General features: G+C 40.1%; 1 protein-coding gene across 1 annotated transcript in view; it reads right to left on the bottom strand.

Moving 5' to 3' along the window:
• FBN2 (fibrillin 2) overlaps positions 1–20,604 on the bottom strand; it is a 175,589-nt gene that overhangs the window by 120,310 nt on the left and 34,675 nt on the right. The window contains exons 6-7 of the mRNA XM_069777396.1: positions 13,365–13,562; positions 1,718–1,843 (exon numbers count right to left, since the gene is read on the bottom strand). Of these exons, the coding sequence (XP_069633497.1) occupies positions 1,718–1,843; positions 13,365–13,562 (324 nt within the window). The remainder of the gene's footprint in view (positions 1–1,717; positions 1,844–13,364; positions 13,563–20,604) is intronic.

Genomic DNA, 20,604 nt, shown 5'->3' with positions numbered 1-20,604 from the left:
GATTTTACTAGGTTGTGCTGCCCACTTTATGCTTAGCCCTGTTCCTCACAGGTTGCCATGCAGCACAGGGTAGATGAAATGCCTTGGATTTAATTCTCCCAAGGAAAGTGGCTCTGATTACAAATTTCGCTTTCAGTCATCTTCCTTTTGTAGGATTCCTTGCTCCACTTGGTGCCTTCTGGTTTCTCCCTGGATCCTGCAGAAGGCTGTGGAGATGGTGCCATTGTTGTTCTATTGCTCTACAACTCTTCTACTGTTCTACTTCCTGTCTTCAAGGTATGGAGACATTCTTTTTCCCAGTGTCTCAGCAAAGCTCCTGGTGTTCACTTACTTCTAAAGTGGTTCAAACAGACCTGTTTTCCCTGTGAACGTAATTGCTCCCTGCAGAGCCCTAAACCTCTGTGCATATGCTGGGTACCTATCAGCGCACTCTTGTATATGGTTAGGTAGATACACACATGCACATGCACAGACACATTGACAAGCTGCTGCGGTTTCTCCTCAACCATGGTAAGAAAAGCTCTGTTTCTATGGTTGCAGCTCTATTTCTTGCAAACTGTTTCTTGGAAGGGTTTAACAAGATATAGACAGGTTTCCCCTAGAAAAACTCAAGACAGGAATACTATTGGGTACTGAGCAGAAATTGAAACTAGTCAACATAAAAAACCTGAAGAAGGTGGAGGACAGGACCAGAGAAAAATACCTTTGGATATTTTTTTTTTCCTTACTCTTCAGTATTACTTCAACACCAAATGCAACACCTTCACTTACAAAATGTGATTTTCCAACTGATTGTATTACTTAATTTTTCTGAGAATTCTGTATGGTAGGCAAAACTAAGGAAAACTCTGAGCCAACTTCCAAAACTGGCTACAAACCATATATTTGTTTCTAACTTAATACCGAGTAAAATACTTAAATTGCCACCTAACCACAAGCCAAAGCCTCGAACAAGCTGTCGTCTTATCTGTGTAATTTAAATGTGAATGTACCCACTGGCTGGGATGAAGTTGAGAGTTCTGATTTCTTTCAAGGCAGGGCAAATTCACTCAAATCAGTGAAGTCTTCATCAAACCCACAAAAACTCAGCGATTTTCTACTGCATTACTTTAAACTATACAGAATTGTTGCTCTTAATTGTATCAACATGTTTATTGAATAAACATGGTCTATGTTTATTAAACTATGCTTATTAAACATGGTCTACTTGATTTTTTAATCTAAAAAAGGAAGGACAGTTCCTATATATTTTTTACTTACCCAGGCTCTTCAACAGAAACTATACATAGCAGTAATTTCTTACATGCATTACAAAAATGCCACATCTGCTTTTCACACTGTAGTCAGTAGGCTGAAAACACCTACCTGTACTAGAGTACTTTGGACATTTTTGAGAAAACAAACAAAATCCTAATACCTCAGTTGCAGTTATATGCTGCTTACAGATGCAGCCTTTATCAATAGTTCTAAATTTTGAAACAGGATAAAGACTGTCTTTACCCACATGAGACAGACAGAAAAAACCATCTAATGCAAAATATGAACAGCAAACTAGAAAAGGATGATGCTGTGAAGAAGAAACCAAAAGCACAGTACAATGATGTTATGTCTGTTCAGATCAGACACCAACTACTGAGAACCTTTTCTTTCATTACTAAAGTGCTCTAATGATTTACTTAACCACTTTTTGGGTATGTTCTCTGACAATATCACTTACCATCACATTTTTGAGTTGCCTCATTCTGCTTGTGACCAGTAGGACACTTGCACTCATATGAACCTACTGTATTAATGCAATTTCCTCCTTGGCAGACTCCAGGGATAGCCTGGCATTCATCAACATCTACAAAGACAAAAAAGGATTACTTGACATAAAATACAGAATTTCATCATGGCTTTTGCTGATAGACAGAGAGCTCTGTCTCTTAAAAATAACCACTGCAAACCCCAGCACATTTCTCCACTTCAGCACCAATATAAGATATGTCAATAACAGCAGCAACATGATTCAGACCTTCATGTGTGTTGTATCTGATCCCATATAAGCTACAAATGTATTACATGTGTTGACTTAAATATTTATAGCTATGTAAGTCATAAGAAGTGTACTTAAGTCAAATATGTACAACTTACTGTTGGTATCCCATGACCTCAGATTGCTCCTTACATATGTCCATTACAAAATGCAGATTCTTATTTTGAAAGGATCTCTACCTGTACGTATGGACTACCCTCCTGTCCACCTTAACTAGGTAAGATAATTCTTGCAGGATATTCTTTCTGGACAGAAGTCAAACTACTCCTGTCAATAGAAAATAGGTGCTATGCAGCCAGGGTAAGTTGTATGGCCAATGATTTGCATAACTTTATTTACTGAAGTAATAAGTAGGACTAGAATTTCATAGATTTCTTTAGGCTGGAATGCCAATGTTAAATAAATGCTCTTAGAAAATATATTGCCATTTTTGCTCTACATCTTACTTTGAGAAACTTCCTGTTGTATTTTATTATGTGCTACTTCCAGTTCAAATTGTGTTGGGTTTTTTGTTCCCCACCCTCATTTGTTTATACATAAACCATCCTGTATTTCTGTAGGTTTTTATACAAAACTATCACATGACTCAATGTGTAAGTAGAAATGGGCAGTTAAAGTAATACCAAGGATCATAGAGGCCTCTCTGAAATAACTAGTGCTAAAGCAGATTGAAATTCTTTGCACACAAGGAAAGGGAGGACAGGCTCTAGACTAGTGCATGATATACATATTATATGTGTGTATTTAGCTTCTCAGCAGCTCTTTTAAAAAGTTCAGTTAATCTTTAGCTATCAGAGAGTTCAGAATTAAGCAACCATACTAATTCTTTCACAACAAAATTTCACATACATCTGTATGTTCATAAAGGAGAGAAGGCTTGTAAGTTTTGTTCCAAAACCTGCAGAAGCTCTTCTGTGAGATTTCAGGTAGTATTTCTTGTCAAAGTTTGCCCTTTCACAGAAGAGGCAAAAATCAACCGATTTAGCTAGTTCTCCACACTCTGAAATAGAAATAAAGGAAAGTGTCCTTTGCACATTGTAGAAAAGGGAGCCACAAGGCTTCCAAAGAGTTTCTTCTGTGCAGAGGTCAATTTCATACTATTTTCTCCTCTTGGATTACAATTAAGTATAGAAATCAATTATAGAGTTAAAGCAATACACTGCCTATTTTAAAAAAAAACCACAATTTTATTTCACTCCTTTCTCCATTATGATTAAAATATCTATTTACAATTACTATATTTGTAAAGCATTTAGGAACAATATTTTTTATGTTTCTTTCTCCACATTTTTCATTAGTGCCAAATAAACAAAGAATTTTAACCATTACCCTATTTTCCACTTTTAGTTCTTCTGTTAGCTTACATGCATTATTAAATGAAGCAGCTGGTAAACTTTATTTAAGATGCCGAAGAAAGCATCTCTTTCTTCTTCACATTCATGGTCATTGTCTTTCTCTCTACCTTTTCCCTTCCACAACCAGCTCTTTACCTCTACGAATGTAGAGAACACCAAGATACAGAGTGGGTAGGACAAACATATTAATAGTAGAATACAGTACTCCTCTTCAGGAGGATGTTCATTATCTCTAAGCCCTTACAAGACACTTAAATTCCACCTGAGTATGTGGATTATAGTACTTCCTCAGTTTTTGTTACTCCTGGTGTTTGTGCTGTAGATAAAACCTATGGTACATGCCTTGTCCATTCACCTGCTTTTTCATTTACGCAGGTACAATTGCTCACAGTCAAGGAAGAAGGAAATTTTTTTAATTTTTTTTTTTAACCACTGGACTTGGTTTTAAGTACATCTGCTAGAGAAGTTTGCATTTAGTTCCTGAATCAGTACTGATTTACTCAGCACAGTACTGTATCCAAATGCAACAGTTAAATTGTAAAGGGATTAAGGACTTTATCAGAGGTATAAACTTTCTGCAAGCATTTTTCTTCCAAATAATTAGTGCTTGGTGCAATCTAGTTTACCTAGAAAGCAAACTTTTCATCTCTGAAGTATTTTAAGGAATTTGGACATGATTTAGCAACATCTAGGCAGAAGATGGGTTCCATCGTTTATTCACACCCAGCTCACCCAGTAGCTCCCTTCTGAGTAAAACTAATATGGTATTTGTATTTTGACCCTTGGGCCTCAAAATGCATCCATCACATGGAGTATGCCTGTGCCTTGTGTAATTTACTAATGCTTATTTAAATTAAGCAAACTGTGTCAGCAGATCAGTGGTTAAAAATAACCACTGAGTATCTTTCACAGTTTTGTAAGTCAAATATGTCAAGTAATAGTAAATAAATGGCAGTACCAGCAGGAAATTAATACTTTCCAGAAACAGAAAAGGTATCACTGAAGCCCTGAAGTGAACAAAATTTTAAGATCTATTGATTCCATTCATTTATTTCAAGTCCAATCCTATGGTTTTAAAAGGACAAATAAATCTCAAGCTCTGCTGAAGTCCAAAAAGTCGATCCCAATTATGCAACACAGTGCAGTGCTTGTCCAGTGAAGAAAACACAAATGGTATCACTATGAAAGGTGCAAATCTTTGAATCACATGCACTATCTTGCTTTCCTGTGCTAATACCAATCTTAATTTGTGACGACTTACGTGTTAACTATTTTAAGTCATATTTAAATATAAAGAGAAGAAGTATATCCAACTTCACTGTCAGCTTAAAAACATATACACACTAGAAGCCTGATGCTTTTTTTGGTCAGTATCACTCTGATGAAAACCCAAGTTTGTTTTAATATATTGTTAGTGTTTTGGAATTGAAAAAAGTCAGAAAGGGCAAAAGTATTTTCTTAAAAAGGCGTATTTTATGAATTATTTCCTAAATGCCATTTTAAGATATAAGATTTTTTTTTCTGAAAATACAACAAATTTGAAATGAAGCATATTTTTATTTACTTACTTATATCTTTGACAGTCAGGCTAAGCCACAGAGGAGTTTTGTCATTATTAATTATCCATTTACTCATGCTTTTAAACCCCAACCACATTAACACAATAAACTTTTTGCCATAAACAGAAAATTAGATTAATAACTCTTTAGATACAGTTCTGTATAAAGAGGCTCAATGTGCTACAGATGAGGTAGAATGTTTCCATGTGTTCATAGGCTTGATAATATCCGGCAAGTGAAGAAAGGTTCTTCGCTTTCACAGAGTTTTCTCTGCAAAATGCCTGTAGGATTTGCACAGCTAACTTTAAACAAGTACCTTTGAAAACACAGCCAAACTCAGCTTCCCTTTCTGATGAGTGTTTATCAAAAAACTCTGAAGAACCAGAAAGCTCAGGAAGAATAAATCCTCTCATATTTTATATACAAATTTTGGAGATTGCACTTTTTATTTACAATGACAGTAATAACAATTACCCAAATACAAATTTTCTCTTGAATTCTACCTATAGTATGTATGAGGAGTTTCTTTGCAATAGATTTGCCATGTGGGAACTAAAAAGTACACTAGTTGTGAATACAATGGAAAACTGTTGGTTCTTCCTCCACATCCTAGATAACAGAAATACAACAAATACAAACATACAACAGAAATAATACTAAGCTTTTTTTTTTCTTTCTGTTTCAATACTTATTTTCATGACAGCAGGATGGGATCCTAGATGACTCTGTTAATACCATCAATAAACCAGACATTAATTCCAAACTCTAGATTATCTAAAAATTATCTTCTATCACTCATTAAAGTCCGTATTAGTTCCTTTAATATTCAGTACAGCATATTCCTACTATAGAACAGATTTTTTTTATATTATCTTCTGTAATGGCTATATATACTTAAGAACGTCAGCAATGGTAGCAGGAAGAACCTTCATATTTTCAAAAGCTATTCATCCAGGACTATTTTTCTGTCCTTAGTATAAAAAATTAAGTGTCTGAAGGGAATGGGTGTAGCTGAGAAATGGAGTGTTGAGGAATGCAGAGAGTAACTGAGAAAAGTCCAACACAGGATTTCTGCCATTATGTTATTCCTAAGGCCAAGTAGCAATGGCAACAAAGTACTTTCAAGTGGAACATTTAAGTTCCTCCTGCCTGAATTCTTGGGAAGAGGGATGTCTGAACAGCTACAATTCCTGTTTAAGCAATGACTGAGTAGAAGCTGTTGGGGGGAAAAAAACCAACACAACACCCAAACAACAAAACCCATCAATTTGAATTTTGATTGGTTTTGACTCTCTTAATTTTTTAAAAGCTGTTCATGATAATAATGAAGTAACAATACTACCACAATGTTCTATACAAGCACATTACTCAGAGAACATAATTAATCCTGAAAAGGTGCTAAAGAGCCATTTAAGGTACACTAAGATTGCAACATGCACATCCTGTGAAGAGTTGGAGCAAATTCATATTCAGCAGTTAAACCTTGTCACACTCTGACATCTAACACATACTGACATTATGACCTATTTTCCAACAGTAAGGCTTGCAAGTTCTAGTGTTTTCGACTTGCTCATTTCAACTCCCTAACTAGGCTATCTGCTGATGTAAGCATTCACTTCAAAAATGCCAAGCATTCAAACTATGGACTGAGTCTGGTCTAATCAATATGTGACAAAGATACAGTTTTACTGAATACCAAGGGGTTTTGTGTTCCTCTAATAAAAGTCTCTGTAAATCTGATGTCATCAGCAGAAAGAAAAGCATTGAAAAGCATTAGCCAGATTCCTGTATTTGTTTCTAAAACCCTCAGAGAAAATATTTAATGCCAGTCTCATCTGACCTTCCTATTTCATTAAATGAAGCCTCCTCAGATAGGAGTTACCAGACTTGGAGAACAACTGCTTCCTGAATTTCTGATACTCCTCTGCTGTTAAAATTTTTGTAGCACCTTCCACAGAGCTCCATCTTGAACCCTTTATTTTCTTCTTCACAGTTTACCTCTGTGTAGTCATACCTGCTATCATTATTGCAGCTTCTGTCTGTGTGCAACTCACAATCTACCACTTTTTACTCCTTCTATTTGGATTAAACTCTACATTCACCTTTCTCCGCCAGGATGAGTTTGGCACAGAAATTTTAAGAGTTGGTTATACTTCCTTGCCGTATTGCAGTGTAGTAGCAAGTACCTCAGTCCCAGTTTGTCTGTTCAGCATACGCCTTGGCTCCCTCCTAGAGTTTCTACTTTAACTGACTGTTGGAGGGGGTTTTGATCCCCTGTGAACGACACTGCTGTATCGCTTTCTTCTAAAATCTTCATACCTAGCTGTAGCAAAATTCTGCAGCTTATTTGTACAGACTATGTACCCTAATATGGAGTTTGGAAAGGGTAAACAGTGTCTCCACAGTGTCAAGTGCTACATTCAGTCCCTTCCTCCAGTAGAGTGGTGAGATAATTCGGAACAACATGCTATTATCAACCTGGAAACAAGAGAACTGAGGTGAGGAGGAATTACCAGTACTCAGAGCTTAAAAAGGATTGCTTCAACCATTGGAAGTAGAGACAATGATTTGTGGAACAAAGAATTTCTTTGTCTCTCCTTTTACACACAGAAAATTTAACTTTTCTTCATCTGTTTGTGCCTTACTGTCATCTTGTAACATCACGTGCTAACTCCTGCTGACATAAATACAATCAGATCTTCCTATATAGCAATAATATGCCAAAATGTAGCAAAAATGATGGCTGTTTAAACTTCCTTTCTTCATCCATCCCATTGTTTCTATGCTTCCCAGTGGAATTCAGCGATGATGTTAACTGCATTACTTAAAAATATTTGCCACACAGAATGAGCAGGCAGAAAAAGAAAACACAGTATTGTGGGCACAGATGCTAAAGAGCTCTACTGATCTCTCACATAATTTAAATGAAGCTCCAGAAGCTATGCCAGGATCAGTTTGGCAGAGAAGTTTTAAGAATTCATTATATCTGGCCAAGATCTTTGTCATACAAAGGAGTTTGACTTGGAGATCGTAACCAACGTGCATGCCTTCAGTACAGTTTCTGTTTATGACATTGTTATGAAAAGAATGTCTAAGGCATACTAATCACTTCAAGATTAACAGTAAAACATAAGCTGTTATAGGCAGACAGAGGCCTATTTCTGACAGACGAGGAAAAGCACCATCAAATATTTCTCATCAGTATAATCTGGATGCTTTAAGCAGCGTAAGCACAGAAAAACAGGAAAGCAAATATTTGAAATTAAGAAAAATCAAGGGATTTATTATTGCTTAAAACTAATCTAAGTATTTTAAATAAAATAGATGCCTTTGCTAAGATAATGCTGTGAGGAGTTCCACAGGAGTGAATTTGAGCTAATAGCTTCAGGTGTAGTTTCAGGTAAACCATACCACTGTGTGAATGAAAACTGAAGGAAAAATCCAAAAAGATGTTTCAAGTTTTAATTTCTAAAAATTAAAAATCTTAGATCGTCTTGATTTTCTCTCAATTTTTCAACTCATGTTCATGGAGGGCTCTTACAAGAACTCTTATGGAGGAGACCTGAAGTAGAAATCCAGCCAAACAACTGACTTTGTTAGATTTCTGCAATTTTAAGCCACTGAACTATGATGCAGTGTAGGGGAAAGCAGCCCTAAGAATAATGCTGAAACACATGGGGCCGCAGAGAAGACTGAAAGAGAAGGAATAGCAAAATAAAAGTGAGAAAGGAAGGACATTACGTAGCCTTTTCTGAAGCAGTAAAAGAGTAATTTTTCTGAAATTTTTCATAATACCATGAGCAACAGAAGCTGCCTGAACCAGGATGTTTTTCAGAGTCACAGACTGGTTAAGGTTGGAAGGGACCTCTGGAGGTCATCTGGTCCAACAACCCTGCTCCAGCCCAGACACCTACAACAGGTTGCCAAGGATCATGGGAGATATTCAAAAGCTGTCTGGACAAGATGCAGACTCCGCAGCCTCTCTGGGCAACCTGTTGCCAGTGCTCGGCCACCCTCATGGTGAGAAATTGTTGCCTGATGTTTAGGAGGATGTTCTTTGTGTTTCAGTTTGCACCCATTGCCTCTTGTCCTGTTCACTGGGCACCACTGACTGGCTCTGTCCTCTTTGCACCCTCCCATCAGGTACTTGTATACACTGATGAGATCCTCTTGAGCCTTCTCTCCTCCAGGCTAAAGAGTCCCAGCTCACTCAGCCTTTCCTCAGAGGAGAGATACTCCAGTCCCTTCATCATCTTTGTGGCCCTTTGTTGGACTCTCTCCAGTAGCTCCACCTCTCTCATGTTCTGGGGAGCCCAGAACTCAACACAGCACTCTCAAGTGTGGTCAGCCTCACCAGTGCTGAGGATAGCGGAAGGATCACCACCCTGGACCTGCTGGCAATACTCTTTTCCCACAGGCCAGGATACCATTAGCTCTCTTTGCTGCAGGGGCATGTTGCTGGCTCATGTTCAACCTGGTGTCCACCAGGACCCCCAGAACTTTTTCTGCGATGTTGCTTTCAAGATCATCAACACCCAGCAATACTGGCACCTGGGGCTGTTCTTCCCCAGGTGCAGGACTTTGCACTTCTCTTTGTTGAAGTTCATGAGGTTCCTGTCAGCCCATTTCTCCAGCCCGTCAAGGTCCTTCTGGATGACTGCATGACCCCCTGGCATATGACCCTCCCAGTTTGATGCCATCTGCAAACTTGCTGAGGATACACTTTGCCCCATCATCCAGCTCACTACTGAAGATGCTGAACAGGTCTGGACCCAGTATTGACCCCTGGGGTACAGTGCTAGTCACTGGCCTCCAGCTAGACTTTGCACTGCTGATCACCACTCTCTGGGCCTGGCTGTTCAGCCAGCTTTCCATCCACCTCACTGTCTGCTCATCCAGCCTGTACATCAACAGCTTGTGGGAGACAGTGTCAAAGCCCTTTTTCTGAATTACCTAGCAGAAATTCTTGCTAACACATACATACACACAAACAAATCCTGCTACTGCATGCTTTTTGTTATTCTGTAAACAGGGAATTAAAGTACAAAGTTCTCCAGCACTACGTGGAACCACCTATATAAAAATTAAGAGCAGGTCATTCCACTCAGCTTTATCACTTTGCTAGGACAGAGATCCACTTGCGCATGCAACGCCTGCAGTATCCTGGGCATGCTGTCTCACACGGATTTTGGAAGCCATAAGGTACAGACACAGAGACAGAACAGCACATAGACACTTTGTTGAAATCAGAAAACACACAAAAACAAACAAACAAAATCTGTCACCCCAAGTTATTTGAACCTCTGTCTATCCCCAGATCGACTGGGGACTGGCAGATCAAAAAGATTTTGCTGTCTTTGTCAATTCATTTCGTTACGCAGGTCATAGCCGGAACTCAAAGGACGCACCCGACTTCGGCCCGACCACCAGCCTCACGGCGCGGTTAGCAGATGTAACGCCCCGCGGGGAGGCGACCCCGGCGGCGGGGCGGGGCTTCGGTCGGCGTCGCTCCTTCCCTTCGGCGGGGCCCGAGCCCGCCCGGCGGCGGCGCAGTGGCGCCGCCAGGCGGTGAGCAGAGGCAGCAGGAGGAGGGCTGCACGAATCACTCCCCGAGAGTGATTTCAACCACCCCACCGAGGGGCTTAAACAAGACCTTCTTCTGAGCATCCATAATAACACCTGGAGCATTCAGACTCCTGACAGCAAGACCCTAAAAATTCCCCACAAGTGGATCCAGAGGTAACCGTCAAGCCTCTCCCCACTGAGACCCGTTTACTTTTCTGTTCTGCAGGAACGTCATGGATCAGTTCATGACTCAGAACAGCATAACTTGGTTCACTTGTATGGTACGCGATCCTTGTATTCCACTGAGGCCATTGCTACCACGGCAGGAATACTGGGTGGTGTTAGTTGACTTACTGGGGGGAGTGGAGAGGTTTCCCCTAATGACCAGGTCTGTATGAGTTCGTGTAGGTTTTTTGAATTTTTGGTGCAGCTGTTCAGCATGCAGCACCATACCTCTAAGGCCAAGGAAGCAAATGACACTACCCCCAGTGGCAGGCTAGACCAGGCTCTGTTCTGGAAGGGCTTGGTGTAGGGCTGCTGCTGGTAGCATGTGGCCAACCAGTTGCATTTTGAGCAGTGTCGCAGGTGCCTGAACCATGCCAATATGAAGTGGCGTGGTCTCTTTTTTCCTGATGGCCATTAACATCACCCCACAGACAGATGCTTCCCCTCAGGGAAGGCTTAGAAGTAATGTAGTCTTCCAAATGGTAATGCATTTTGCATGAGATGTGGGCATTAATGAAGGTCTGTTTTCTGCCTGTATTGCCACTCTGATATCAGCTGACAGCTCACCTTCACACCTTTCTGGCTCAGGCATTGACATATCAGAATTAATAGCAAACATTTCCAAAACAGCAGTTCCCCTCAATACCACTGAAGGTGTCCAGGTGTGTTGTATACCTCTACCTTCAGGTCCCACGTGCTTGAGCCTAAATGACAGCAAAAGCTGCCTGGAAGGGGTAGATGGCTGGACCACCCCCCACCCCCACACTTGGGACTGGGACTGGAGCACCCCAAGCAGTGGATTTAATTTAACCCACTTTAATGCACCAAAGCCTATCATCTCTGTTTCCTATACAATGCAAGATTCTGATATGACAGACCCAGGCGAAACATGCAACAGTACTCTTGTGCGACACTGATTGGTTCAATTTAGAAATGGTAAAAGAGTGACTCCCACGCACGTTTCAAATTCCTTGATTTCAAATACAAGACATTTCCTGGTACATGCACTGAGGAGAAAAATGAAATCTAACTAAGTGGGCCCACACAGTGAATTACTCTAAGGTCCAAGAGTTTAAACTCACTGACCCACCTCAAGAGAAGTGGGAGTATGATTCCACCTCTGGAATCATACCATAGCTCAAAAGCTTTATTCATGTGGGAAAAGAATGCTTCCATGGTGGTACAGACACCCCAGGGTACGGTATGGCTGTGTAGTGATGAATATGCCTATCCCAACTGTAGCTGGTGGAAAAAAGAAACCTGGGAAAATGCCTATCAGCCAGCCGCCTAGGTACCCTTCTGTTTTGCCCTAAGAAATGGATGCCCCTGCACCCTAGGTACCCTTCTGTTTTGCCCTAAGAAATGGATGCCCCATATGTTGCACCCCTTAACTGGGCATAACTATTGGGTAAAGCAAGAAACACCTACTTGGGAAGAAATAAGTATGGGTCAATGGCTGAAATCTATGATGAGATCGGTGGCTGACCGGTTGATTCCAGATAGGGACATTAAGACTAACATTATCATCGAAGATACCATTGTTCAACTGGGATGTCTGGCCAACAGCGCCAGAACATCCTTCATGTTGGTCAACCCACAGTTGAAAGCCGCTGCCAAGATGATACTACAAAATAGACTGGCACTAGATGCCCTCTTGCTCAAACAAGGTGGAGTGTGCACATCAATGCAACAACAGACTGTTGTACCTCGCACTCTGAACCTTAATTCCTTCACAGGGTAGGTAGTGGCGTAAGGTCTGACCACGGCACCTACTTGGTTTCCATTGCTTCTTGGGAAGGTTCTAAGACAACACAGCCTGCAAACTGACCATGTGTGCCAGCCTGTAACAGAAAAGTAGTACATTCTCCTTCGGGAGTTCTAGGATCCTCTGTTATTGCATTCTTTATGCAGTTTGTTCTAAAATTTAGCCAAGTAGCTACAGAAGAACAAATACGTGTCTTTCAGGATAGATGGACTGCAGTAACAACAGAAAGGAGGAGCAGCAAGTCTCTTACCATTGTGGAAAGAGATACTGGATAAGGCAAGAAGCCTTTGCCATTTCTCAAACATTTTATGAATCTAAACATAGAAGACTGCAGTCCTTCCTTACTCATGCATTTTTTCTAGCCCCGTACAAATAATCCAAACAGAGCATTCAGAAGGTTCACTACGTGCTGCATCTAAATGATGAGAATTAAAAAAAAAAGGTCTATATAATAACCCCCAACCACTTCAGAAAGCAAACAACTCAGTAGCAAGAAATACTGAATTTTGCAGTAGAATGAATGAAGTACGTATTAGTTAAGGGCTACAGCAACACAAGCCAGTTGCCTGATTGGTGCTTTACTGCAGTATCTGACAGCTGTGCTCAACAGACATTCAGACCTTTTCATGCTCTATATTTACGGCTCCTTGACGGGCATTCATTTTTTCCAGGCACTTGAGTTTTGTTCTATATGCACAATAGCTAAAACCTGGAAGCAGCAAAGCATATCCAAATTTTATCAAAAGTAAGACACAGAACACACAAGAAAACCAGTGATTTTGTTTTAAGTGGACTGCAAGGTTTTCAAGATGCATATCAGCAACACAACAGTCATGCACAATTTAAACCAGAAGACTTACCTTGACATGCTCCAGTGCGAATATTAGGAATGAAGCCACGACGGCATGGCTGAGGCTGAGCAGGGCACATTTCACAGGGGTGACCCCATGCACGCCCAATGGTTGCACAACAGAGGGTTTTTGTGCAAACAATTCCAGTTAGCTGGCCCTGACACATCTGGTTGTTAACTTGTGTGAAACACGGGCCTGTTCTGTAATCTGGAAAAAAGGAAAGATCACTGTATTACACAAGACTACTACTATACTAGTAACTATAGAAGAAATCAATTTTTAGTTCAGTAGATAAGTATATTAAGAAAATTCCAGGAGGACCTGGAAATTTCAGTTATGTTACTGCATGCAGAAGTAGCATGACACCTTCCAGAAGGTAATGATTTTCACAAGTTTCTCTTATCTTTCAATTTATTTCTTTTTGATAGATACAAGTTAGGAAAGGCAGCTGGACCCAAACCTGATCTGTGCATTGACAATGTATCCAGTAAAATCCATAATAAGTGAAAGAGTTTTACAAAAAAACAAGCAAGCAAGCAAAAGAGCAGACCAGATTAAGCAAACAACAACTGGGAACTGGTTTTCTTGTTCCTAAGTTACTTCATGGTGATTCATGGGAGGGAGCTACAGACCACAGCAGCCACATATTTGTTCACTCCACTTTGATCGAGGTCCATGCCAGCAACCATCACAGAATCAACATTCCTGCTGGAATTCTTAGTGCAAAATAGTGCTACCTACAGAGGACTAATTGGTAAACCACCATCTATTTTCAGAGGAATAACATGAGATAATACAACCTATTCAAGCTATATTGAGTACACTGAATATAGCATACAAACTATATGCAAATACACTCCTAGTCAAATTCCTGTAAATATTTCTCATTAAGGTTCAACCTGTATAAAGAGAAAGATTTTCTGACCTTATAACGCAACACAAACCGGGAACAACAATTAACTGAAATTCTCCCAGAACTAATGAGAAACAGATGGTTGCTCTGAGCCACATTTCATATCCTTATGGAAAATTTAAGAGGGGGGAAAAAAAGGGAAGAAAATCCAAAGCTTCCACTCAAACTCAGTCATGTGAAAGAAGGCATAATAGTGGGGTTATGGCTGCTCTCCCTGCTGTCCTGTCCTATTCTTGTTTTTTTTCCTACTGAAACTCCAACACCGATGCGTGGGTCACTCGCTGCCTTCCGCACACTTTCATTAGTGTGCAATTGGTCTCACAACCAAGCTACAAAAGGGACAATCAATGCCTTCTAGAATTCAGTACTTCCACCCTGAAGAACCAGAATAAGAGCTTTGACATGTCTGGAAAGGGAGAAAATGGTCTTCCCAGTGAGACCTCATATTAAGTTTTCTTTGCACTAAGACACAAGGCTCTTAAAAGTATAAGCTAGCTCAAATAGAAATACAGGTTCTGTTCCCGATCTTTGATAAGGTTCATTCAGCTATCAGTCTGAGAAAGACTTTTGCACACAGTTATTTATACACATTGGCAGTTAATTTCAACTGGGCTGTTCACTTTAAATAAAGTTAAGCAAGCACATAAGTATCCACAACAAAAATGCCTAACAACAAAAGCAGATTAAAAGATCTTAAATACTTGGTAAGGACTCTGAATTTTAATCTTTCTTGGTTTTCATTAGAAAATAATCTTCAGAGTTACACCTTTGAGCTTCCACTGTGTCCATCAAGCCACAAAGACAGTACTTTTAGTAAAATACGTATATTATAAAAAGAAAATCCTGTCCATCAGAAAAAGGTTTCAGTGATCTTTCATCCAACATACTGGAAGACAAGCAGCTTTACAGTGGTCTCAGTTTAATTAAGCCCAAGGCACTTGTCAAATTGCAGAGAGCTGAATTTTTAACATAAAATACAGACCCTGGTGACTGATAGCAGAAGACTGATGTCATCAAGCTATAGCCTCATATGAGAATGATAAATATTTGAAACAAAAACTCCAACCATCAAAAATTTAAATGCCAGTAACTCACTGTAATCTGGTCTGGATTTTAGTTAAGGGGTAAGGGTAAGAAAAAGACTCCATCATAGATTATGACTGCATACTTCTTTCATATAAAGTTTACTCAGGTGTCACAAAGATTGAGGGGAATATGTGACAGACTGACTTTAACTTGCAAATCATCAGCAATGGTCAGCCTGCTATCAGAACAAAACCAGAACTGCTCAGAATTTAAGAACTGAAAGAAATGGAATTAATTCCTGACACCCGTGAAAACAAATGGGAATTCGGCTATTGAATTCAATGAAACTGTTTAATTCTTGGAAAACAGTATTGCACTCTTTAGCAAATAGCTGTATTATAATTTATTGCCTAATATAATCTGTAAAAGCATTCTCTATGTCACATAGCGAAAGTAATGAGCTTCATATGCACGGAAAAAGCTTTTACTACTGCTCAATGAGCAGACTCCCATTCTAACGTCAACTAAGTTATAGACACTGCTAATATAATAAATTATTAAAAAAAGTCCACTCATTTCATTTTCTCATTAATGACTGAAGTACAAATAATGGGCAGATCCTGGGAAAGTCTGTGGTCTACTCTGTGTATTGAGAGCTGATTGTCTGACTGTAACCTGCACATTGCAGAATTTTTGCCCAAGTGATGACTACAGTCAGATCAACAAAGATTGAGTCTTTCCTGAAAATTAAGATTGATTTTAGACTCCTCATGAATGAGAGTCTTCAAAAACATGAAGCTGAAAAAGGCAAAAAGATGTGTGTGGGTAAACCTGAAAAGACCATCTACAAGCCACTAGCAACACTGAGAGTCCCATTATAAAATATAATCACTATCAGAAGAAACTAAGATTTCCAGTAGTGCAAGGGAACATGATCTCTGCATCCACACAGATCTGTATGGGAATACCAAATCCTGTCCTACTTCTGAAGTTGTATTCTGCATCAGCCCAGGTAGGCATGGATCTATTCCTGGAGGGCTACTCAATGTGCAATTCCTCTGCAGAACTTAAGCGTGATGGCTGGTCAAGCATTCCTTACCCCATGCACTCAAATAGAGTCCAGTTCTTCAGGGGGGAATGCCCCCCCTATAATGAAATCAAATAATCATTTATTATGCATCTCTAAAATTCCCAAAGCCTGCATTCACCATGACTGATAATCTTGACATCCCAGCTCACTTTGGAATTCCTATTCAGAAAATAAGTAGTTCTGCTGGACAGTATTGAATTTTTATAGCATCTGTTCTCCAAGGTACACTTTTTTGTAGGACCAGTCTTTGGATGACATGGAGCAATTACAGTAGAAATACAAATTATATATTTTTCTCTTTAATGGTTGGTGATCCATAGGAATACTTTGGCCAAAGATCTTCCATGTTAAGAAGTTTGGAATTCAATCAGACAAGATTAAACCTGGAACTTAAACTTGAGTTGGGAATTATATTTGAGTTCTATTACCTTCCTGTAAGACACAAGATGATTATGCGTATAGTCTGTCAACCCTAGTAATGAAAAGTTCACTTCAGAAGGTGTGTTTGAAAGAAAGGTTAGAGAATATAAGCAGAGTACAGAGAGTGTTTGCGCAAGAGAATATGAATGAGTTAGATACAAGGAGTGATACCAATACACCCATTGCTTAATATATCCTATTAAGTAAGAAACATATGCTCTGGAAACCAATATATATGTGCCTACCTGTGCCTCAATAAACAGAGAATGCATAAATCATAGTGTTCAGGTTCTATAACCAAGCAACTTCCATCAGTGTAAATCTGCAGGAGCGCATCTAAAACTCTGACTACTGCAACTTAAACAGTAGAAGAACAAATGAAACTACTATTAAACCTTCAGGCAGATTTACAAATAAAACTAAATTCATGCCAAAATGCTGAGATCCTGAATGATACTTCAGAATAATGACATAGAAGCAACAGATCCTGAGCTCCTAACAGAATGTGTGGCTTATATAGCTTTGGGCTACAGCAGCAGACCATTTCCAGATAGCAACAGGAAGTAACCTGCTATCTGCACCCGCCAAGAGTGGTTCTTTGCACACCTACGGCAACTGCATTTCAAACCGGATGCTAGAAAACTGGAAAAATTATGCAAAGAGTCACAAGAATAATTTAAGCTTTCAGAAACATGCTTTACAGTAATATGAATAGTTTAAAATAGTATTGTAATTAAAAATATTATCGGTAACAAATGTAGCCCTTTTAAAAATCTTTATCCATTCAGTTTATCCAAAATGAAGTCCAAAAGTACAGAGTGAGTAGCGGCTGGTCTCATATGCTAAGAGGAAAACGTAAGGTTTTACAATATAAAGTGAAGGCAGGCATGTCTGGGCTAATAGTAAAGTGCAGCTGTTTACATGTAGTACTCTAGTCACATAGTATATTTTTACTTATGGGAAGCAAACATACTAAAACTAGATGCCATTCTGAAGATACTTCGTAGTTTCAAATGAAGCTGTGGATTTGATTCAGAAATTACCATGTGAGATTCTATGGAGTTTTATACAGTCAGTCAGACTATATTATTATAATGGTTCATCTGACCTTAAAAACCCTGAGTTTATGAATCCATCATCTTTCCTAACTGGTTTTCTTGTCTTACTGTTAGGTGTTTCTCCATTTGCTCCTTTCACAGCACTGCTGTCAGACCAATGTTGCCAGAAAGAACATATGCTAGAACATATGTTATACATCATTTGTTGCTTAGAAAGGGTAACTGCTTTGGTGAAAGAAAGTGATTTTCAGTACATACGTGTTTTGCATTTTTTTAACCTCAGAAAATTATATTCAATGTGCACCATGACTTGAGGAATGACAACCTTTATCAACAACCCAAGTTGTTAATATAATTAAATTCAATAAGAAGTACTTTTTTCTTGGCATCAACATGAAAAAACCCTGGAAATAGCGTACTGGACTTCTAAATTTAACTATACTACAGCATTTCTATTCTTTCATAGAAGTGTGTATTCTGTAGTCACAAATGGGACTATCCAGCTACCATGGTTCTTGGGATCTTTTCATTAACTCCTTTCTAAAAAATTATAAGTCTATTCTAATTCTCCCTGTAATTTTAAAAAGGCTATTTAACAGGAAGCCTGCCACAAGGATTAGAAACATCAGAATTCTAGTATTGGGTATGGTCCAACATCCATGTATTTTGTTTTTCTTCTTGTACCTCTGGCCAAAACCAGATGATTCAGATGAAAGTGTAAAAAGCCTGCTGTATGTAGACATGGGATAATCTGCCTGCCACATTAAGTTTCCTCCTGGTGCCTAACACCCACTAGCTCAAAACCTGAAACACCATGTTTAACATCCCAACTACCATTTGTTGTCATTCAGGACAAAACATTAACATATTTTGGTACACATGTAAAGATCCAGTTCCTATCTGAATTTTGTCACAGTCTTAGCCTCCACAGTTTCATACTGTGTTAACTAACTACTCCTGCCCATGAAAATTTTACCTCTTCTCAGGTAACTAAAAAGAGAAAAAGCGAGACATAAAGAAAAAGAAAAGTAAAAAGGCAGCAGACATGTTGGAAGGTTCATTGCAAGTTATCTTATCTATGAAAACGTTAACTTTCTTTTCATTGGAAAGCACAGACTGACATTTTAACTCAAGTCTCCCAATACCAAAAAACTGTTTCTGTGTAAAGCCTAACAGTACTCCTGCACCTACATAAAGCCTATGCAAAAGCTCTGGAAGGGTAAAAGGACATAGACTGCAGTGCTGGAGCAGTGTATTACCACAAATCCTGTATTTCATGTCTATGAGTGCTAGAAAGATTAGCAGGAAGGAACTGTGAAGTCTATTCCATCATTTGACCTCAGTACTGGGAAAGAGTATGGGGCAGTTCATCTTAAGTGCGCTCACATGGCGTATGCAGGACACCCAGGGGATCAGGCCCAGCCAGCACAGGTTAGGGAAAGGCAGGTCCTGCCTGACCAACCTGATCTCCTTCTATGACCAGGTGACCCACCTAGTGGATGAGGAGAAGTCTGTGGATGTTGTCTACCTGGACTTCAGCAAGGCCTTTCACAGTGTCTCTCATGGCATACTCCTTGAGAAGCTGGCGGCTCATGGCTTGGACAAGTGTACTCTTCGCTGGGCGAAAAACTGGCTGGATGGACGAGCCAAGAGGGTTGTGGTGAATGGGGTGAAATCCAGTTGGCGGCAGGTCACAAGTGGTGTTCCACAGGGGTCGGTGTTGGGGCCAGTTCTGTTTAACATCTTTATCGATGATTTGGATGAGGGGATTGAGTGCACCCTCAGCAAGTTTGCAGATGACACCAAGTTGGGAGGCAGGGTTGATCTGCTGGAGGGTAGGGAAGCTCTACAGAGAGATCTGGACAGGCTGGATCGATGGGCTGAGGCCAGCTGTATGAAGTCCAACAAGGCCAAGTGCCGGGTCCTGCACTTGGGTCACAACAACCCCATACAGCGCTACAGGCTTGGGGAAGAGTGGCTGGAAAGCTGCCCGGCAGAGAAAGACCTGGGGGTGCTGGTCGACAGCCGGCTGAATATGAGCCAGCAGTGTGCCCAGGTGGCCAAGGAGGCCAAAGGCATCCTGGCTTGTATCAGAAATAGTGTGGCCAGCAGGAGCAGGGAAACGATCGTCCCCCTGTACTGGGCACTGGCAAGGCCGCACCTCGAGTACTGTGTTCAGTTTTGGGCCCCTCATTACAGGAAAGACATTGAGGTGCTGGAGTGTGTCCAGAGGAGGGCAACCAAGTTGGTGGGGGGCCTAGAGCACAGGTCTTATGAGGAGCGGCTGAGGGAGCTGGGGCTGTTTAGTCTGGAGAAGAGGAGGCTGAGGGGAGACCTTATCACTCTCTACAACTGCCTGAAAGGGGGGTGTAGCAAGGTGGGTGCTGGTCTCTTCTGTCAGGTGGCTGGTGATAAGATGAGAGGAAATGGCTTCCAGTTGTGCCAGGGGAGGTTTAGATTGGATATTAGGAAAAAATTCTTCACCGAAAGGGTTGTCAAGCACTGGAACAGGCTGCCCAGGGAAGTGGTTGAGTCACCATCTCTGGAGGTATTCAAAAAGCACGTAGACAAGGCACTTCAGGACACGGTTTAGTGGACATGGTTGATGGTTGGACTCGATGATCTTAAAGGTCTTTTCCAACCTAAATGATTCTATGATTTTAATTTAAACAAAACTTCATAGAACCATAACTAAACAAGGAAGCAGTGTGTCTGGAAGTAAATATTTTTAACTATAAGCTG

The sequence above is a fragment of the Haliaeetus albicilla genome, chromosome Z, assembly GCF_947461875.1.
Source record: "Haliaeetus albicilla chromosome Z, bHalAlb1.1, whole genome shotgun sequence".
Classification (NCBI taxonomy): Eukaryota; Metazoa; Chordata; class Aves; order Accipitriformes; family Accipitridae; genus Haliaeetus; species Haliaeetus albicilla.
The sequence above is the reverse complement of the archived record's forward strand: the minus strand, read 5'-3'. Positions and strand labels throughout refer to the sequence as shown.